This window comes from Rutidosis leptorrhynchoides, chromosome 2 (genome assembly GCF_046630445.1).
Source record: "Rutidosis leptorrhynchoides isolate AG116_Rl617_1_P2 chromosome 2, CSIRO_AGI_Rlap_v1, whole genome shotgun sequence".
Taxonomy (NCBI): domain Eukaryota; kingdom Viridiplantae; phylum Streptophyta; class Magnoliopsida; order Asterales; family Asteraceae; genus Rutidosis; species Rutidosis leptorrhynchoides.
Window position 1 is genome coordinate 612,445,505 of NC_092334.1, and position 6,131 is coordinate 612,451,635.

The following is a 6,131-nucleotide window of genomic DNA, read 5'->3' on the forward strand; positions in this document are numbered from 1 at the left end:
TGCCATTTTTCACAGTTTTTTCCTCAATTTCCGCTCAACATTAGTTTCATAAAAGACGTTAAAGTGTTCCACCGCAAAGCGCGGGCCGTTAAGTATATTAGGTGTCAAACAACGTATATCCTAATGCAACCGCTGCAACGCGTGGTCAGTATATTTTCTAGTTTTTAACATTACCAGTGGCGAAAACAGGAATTTGGGTCACCGGGGGCAAATTTTTTTTATCAAAAGCTACCCAAAAAAAACTTCACAAAATGTGACCAAAAAATTGTACTAAATATAACCAACTAAATGTAACAAAAAAACAGTACCAAATTACACTTTTCTTCTACGTAAACGCATATTTTGGAAACGCTGAAGTACATCTTCATCTTTAACTTTGGCCAGAGCTTCTCTTTCTACCGCACAAATTACACAAGCATTCAAAAACTCCTCCCCAATACGATTGCGTAGGTTCGACTTTACAATTTTCATTGCCGAAAAACATCTCTCTACTGTTGCAGTCGCAACGGGTAACACCAATGCTAGCTTTAATAACCGATAAAGCAACGGATAAGATAGATATTTCCTTGTTTCCACCATTACTCTAGCAAGGTCAGCAATACCATTCAAGTTGGCAAATCTTGGATCTTTTCGGACACTAAGATGGTATACTTCAAGTTGATCTTTAAGTTCAATAATCTCCGTACGACTAAAATCTTTTGGATAAAACTCACACAACCTTATTAATTTCGGCGAATCAAACATTGAGAATGAATCACGTGGATGCAACGCCGCCATACAAGAAAGTAACTCGGTACTAGCTTCACTAAAACGATCACCAAACTTTTGAATTTGCATATCCAAAACGGTGTTAAAACACTCTACCTCATAATAATGTTGATTGGTGATTTTCTCCTTTTGTCTCCTTGAATTAAAACAATCTTCATCCATTTTCAAAATCCGGATACCATGTTTCTCACAAAAAGACGACACTTTCTCTAAGAGTTGTTCAAACCCATTTGTTCTTAAATCTTGCAATTTTTCTTTGGTCACCTCCACTAATTGAACCGCTTCATTTATGTCTTGATCTTTTCGTTGAAGAGCTTGTGATAATATATTTGTCAACCCTAAAATGTGCAACATTAGATGCAAATAAAAAACAAAATCAAATGACTTTAAATACTTCAAAAGACCATGCGCTTGATTTTGGTTAGAATCGTTACTTCCTTCTTCTTTAACAAATTCAAGGACCTTAATAATAGATGGAAACATATCAACCAAACGCACAAGTGTTTTATAGTAAGAATTTCATCGTGTATCTCTGGGCCGTATAAGAAAAACCTCTTGATTCAATCCTTTCCCGGTTTCAATTCTACCACTACCAATTTCTTCTTCAACCCTCTTTTTCTCCGTGTCTAGCAAAATATCTTTTCGTTTACAAGAAGCACAAACAACATTCATCAAAATGGCTATCTTGTCAAAAAAAGTTCACTATCGCCAAATGTTTTCTTGCAATCGCTACAACCACTAATTGAAGTTGATGAGCAAAGCAATGTACAGAATATGCCGATTTATTTTCCTCCAAGATTTTTGCTTTTAAACCATTGAACTCACCTCGCATGTTGCTTGCTCCATCATAACCTTGACCTCTCAATTGATTCATACTCACTTTATGTTTGGAAAAAAAAGAATCAATGGAACATTTAAGAGACAAAGAAGATGTATCCTTTACATGAACAAGGCCCACAAATCTTTCTTTAACAAGTCCATGTTCATCAACATATCGCAACACAATTGCCATTTGTTCTTTTTTAGATACATCGCTAGACTCATCAACTAACAACGCAAACACATCATCACCAATTTCCTTAAAGATACATTCTAGTACTTCTTGTTTAAAGCATTTAACAACATCTTTTTGAATATAAGGAGACACCAATTTGTTATTCCCCGGAGCTTTCGGTAGGTTACGGAGTTCCTCATTATGACTTAAAATTAAGTCCATCAATTCCAAGAAATTTCCCTTATAAATAGATGTGTCCATCTCATCATGACCACGAAATGGTATTGCACATTTCAAACAATACCTACAAGCGAAAATCGTAGCACTCAACCGAATTCGATTATCTGTTTTTGATTTTTCATCTTGCTTATCAAAGGCATTGAGAATAGATTGATTCGTTCGGGTTAAAGATTCACACTTTTCTAGTGCTGCATTATGAAAGCTACTTACACCACCAACGTGCTCTTTAAGTCTCTCTGACTTTTTTCAACTATTGAACCCTTCTGTCACAAATGCCTCACTACTACCTTGGTGCCCAATATGATCTAATGATTTAGTAATGTTACATTACTAAATCATTAGATATATTTAATTTAATTTTTGTTTTTCTAAGGAAAAAAAAAACAACAAAAGTTAGATTGAAAAGGTTCAAATACATCCAATGAACTAGGGAAAGTGCCAAGAAACAGAGACCATCAGATATTCATATATATGCATAAGCATAGCAACCATAAGATGATAAAAAATCATTTTGAAGACGTGTGCAATTTATCTCCTCCCATGCTTTAAAATCTTTCAATAAACACATTTATAAACTTTTATTCCACACATCTACACACTCACTTTGTTGTTTCATTTTTATCATAAAATGGCTACAAGGGTCATAACGGAATGTGGTTTAAGACCACTTCCTAAACACTACCCCAACCCAACATCAAGAAACTCAATATCCAATTTTCCAATTTCAATAAAAATATCACCTTTAAAAAATTTCAAACCGAATTTTCCGGTACTCAAAGTGAGTGCACCAGCCGGTGTTCATGTTGTAAATGATGATGAAAAAATAATGAATGGGCTTGGTGAAAGTGGGTTCAATCCTGGTGCACCACCACCTTTCACATTGGCTGATATTCGGGCTGCTATACCGAAACATTGTTGGGTTAAGGACACGTGGCGGTCCATGAGTTATGTTTTGAGAGATGTGGTGGTGGTTTTCGGGTTGGCGGCTCTGGCGGCTTATTTTAACAACATGGTTGTTTGGCCTTTGTATTGGTTTGCTCAAGGAACAATGTTTTGGGCTCTGTTTGTTCTTGGTCATGACTGGTAAAACTGCTTAATTACCTGTTTATTGCATTTTGATATGTACAATCCAAAAGCAGTTTTGATATTAAAAAAAAAAAAAAAAAAAAAAAGTCAATGTTTTAAAAAAAAAAAATCACAAGCACCTCATTATCAAGATTTTATCTTTTTATGGTAATTGTTGTCTTAATTATTAAATATGAGTTTATGATTTATTTTTTGATTCAACAGTGGCCATGGAAGCTTTTCTAATAATGCAAAACTCAATAATGTAGTTGGGCATTTTCTTCATTCTTCCATACTTGTACCTTATCATGGATGGTATGATTTAGTCCCTATTTCTTTTTCTGATTTAAATTCTATATTGAAATGATATTTTATGTAATATTTCATTTTTTATTTTAATTGATATGGTTGTGATTGCAGGAGAATTAGCCATAGAACTCATCATCAGAACCATGGACATGTTGAAAATGATGAATCTTGGCATCCAGTAAGTTTATGTGACCATATATAAGCAGTTTTGATCCAGCATCTTAGGCAAATAATGAAAAATATATTAAATTTTTAATTCACATAGGTGTATTTTTTTTTATTTTTTTTTTCGTGTTTCTAGTTATCTGAGAAGATCTATAGAAGTTTAGACACGGCAACTCGGATGTTGAGGTTCACTCTGCCTTTCCCGATGCTCGCATACCCTTTTTATCTGGTGAGTCCCATCCATTATATCCTGATTCGCCCGCATTCGTGAAATTGAGTATCGTTATTGTTGCATTGTCTTTCTTTGTTGGGAACAAACTATTGTTCATGTGTGAAGGTGTAAAGTGGGATTTGCAAACACATTATTTTATTTTAAAAGGGTATCCTTTAGTATGGGTCAAAATGGGATAAGTTAATTAGGTTTAAGTCTTAATATAATAGTAACTCAAATCCACTAATCGAATTTGGATGGCTTATAATATGTTTGACCTATTTAAAGAATATAACGATTTAGGAAGTTGCATTACTACTTACGCATAGGTCTTGAATGACTTTCAACAACTTTGACCCGTTTAACAAATAGAATTATAGAATGATTAAGGATGTTGGATGTGCAAAAATAGGTTTTGAATTACTTTCAATATGTTTGAACCAATCTATTTGACCCATTCTTATTCTAGCAAAAAGGTAAAAAGAAACTTGTGACCTGGTTGAGAAAACGCAACACTAGCTACTACAATTTGTCAATTTATAAAACAATATACTAACCATTAAAAAATAATTACTCAGATTAAACTACTTCAAGTAATTAAATCAAGACTAGTACAATATACAAAGAAAATCATGCATCTAGATTTATATAGACACAAATATGTATGAGAAGTAATGTTGAGTTATATGTATACAGTGGCGGATCCAGGAAAATTTTTCACCGGGGGCGAAATTTTTTCTAAAACGTAGGAATTTTTTTTTGGCAAAATATAGAGTTTTTTGAGAAAAAATTGGAGGTTTTTGGGCAAAATACGAATGTTTTGGGGCAAAATATGGAGGTTTTGGGGCAAAATATGAAGGGTTTGAGGCAAAAAAAAATTCCACCGGGGGCAAAATCGAAAAACCGAAAAAATTTGCACTAAAATTTCTAAATCCACCGGGGGCGGGCGGCCCCCTCCCTTATACACTGGATCCGCCTCTGTATGTATATACTTATAACATCCTCCGTTCAACAACAATAAATAATCCCGCGCATGTAGCCGGTTAGCCATCTGATTTGGCTCGGTTTTAAAAAAAAATCATGACAGTCTGAAAAATCACCCCTATACGGTCTTACAACATTCCTAATGCTTGTTTCGGGTTTGAACTAACAGTGGGGTCGAAGTCCAGGAAAAAAAGGCTCTCATTTTAACCCAGCTAGCGATTTGTTTCTGCCTAAGGAAAAAAAAGATGTGATCACATCAACTGTTTGTTGGTCAGCCATGGCTGCCCTGCTTCTGGGTTTGTCCTTTGTAATGAGTCCTCTTCAACTACTTAAATTATACGGCATCCCCTATTGGGTTAGTTAACTACATACCGAAATTTTATGTTGTCCGTTTTTGTTATTTTTCCTAAATCCTTTATTTGTATTCAGGGTTTCGTTATGTGGCTGGATTTAGTAACTTACTTGCATCATCATGGTCATGAAAATAAGCTTCCATGGTACCGTGGCAAGGTTCGAAAATGACCCTGATTTTCATTTAGTTGACAAAAGTTACTTATGATAGATTCATTTGGTTTATAGTTTTATCTGTAACGGGTCAGATAAAACAAACACTAAAAGGAAACGGGTCAAATGGGTCAAAATTCACCCAAGTGTATTCTTAATGAACAAACTAACATAAAACATTTCATCCAATAGAAAAAATATACATTTCTAGTGAAATAATACGATATCATTAGTGATTTTCGGTTGCTGTCGGGGTTAGGCTATTTCATTATCTTGAAATAATTGATTATTTGATGATATCATTTTCACTGAAAACAACAGGAATGGAGTTATCTAAGAGGAGGGTTAACGACACTAGATCGTGACTATGGATGGATCAATAACATCCATCATGACATAGGAACACATGTTATACATCATCTTTTTCCTCAAATCCCACACTATCACTTAATAGAGGCGGTAAGTATTCTTAAACATTTGTTAACTTTTTCTTGTTACCGATTGTTAACTAAACACTAACGAGTAACGATCTCAAACTCTGATAATGTAGACCGAAGCCGCTAAGCCAGTGCTAGGGAAATATTACAGGGAGCCGAAGAAATCATGGCCACTTCCATTGCACTTAATCGGACTACTAGCAAGCAGTATGAAAAAAGATCATTATGTGAGTGATGAAGGAGACGTTGTATATTATCAGACTGACCCGAAGCTTACGAATGAGTCAAAATAGTCAACTGACAATTGAAGGAAATAAATGGATGCTAGAAATCATATATTCATTTCTCCACAAAATTGGAGAGGGCAATTTATAATGTTAATATATAATATATTGGGTTATACTGTAAACATGGTTAGCTAAAGTTTTAGTTTTTTTTATAGAGGCGCACAAAT

At 34.5% G+C, this 6,131-nt stretch overlaps 2 protein-coding genes across 2 annotated transcripts; one reads left to right on the forward strand and one right to left on the reverse strand.

The window, feature by feature from the left end:
• Nucleotides 1–312: 312 nt before the first annotated feature.
• On the reverse strand, nt 313–1,984 carry LOC139890019 (uncharacterized). The gene is made up of 2 exons (XM_071872924.1): nt 1,594–1,984; nt 313–1,106 (listed from the first exon to the last, which is right to left on the reverse strand). The coding sequence occupies exons 1-2, from the start codon at nt 1,982–1,984 to the stop codon at nt 313–315; spliced, it is 1,185 nt and encodes a 394-aa protein (XP_071729025.1).
• A 540-nt stretch (nt 1,985–2,524) lies between these two features.
• Nucleotides 2,525–6,131, forward strand: LOC139893492 (omega-3 fatty acid desaturase, chloroplastic-like). Its single transcript, XM_071876651.1, has 8 exons — nt 2,525–3,085; nt 3,293–3,382; nt 3,488–3,554; nt 3,678–3,770; nt 4,906–5,091; nt 5,166–5,246; nt 5,562–5,699; nt 5,791–6,131. The coding sequence occupies exons 1-8, from the start codon at nt 2,631–2,633 to the stop codon at nt 5,968–5,970; spliced, it is 1,290 nt and encodes a 429-aa protein (XP_071732752.1). The 5' UTR covers nt 2,525–2,630; the 3' UTR covers nt 5,971–6,131.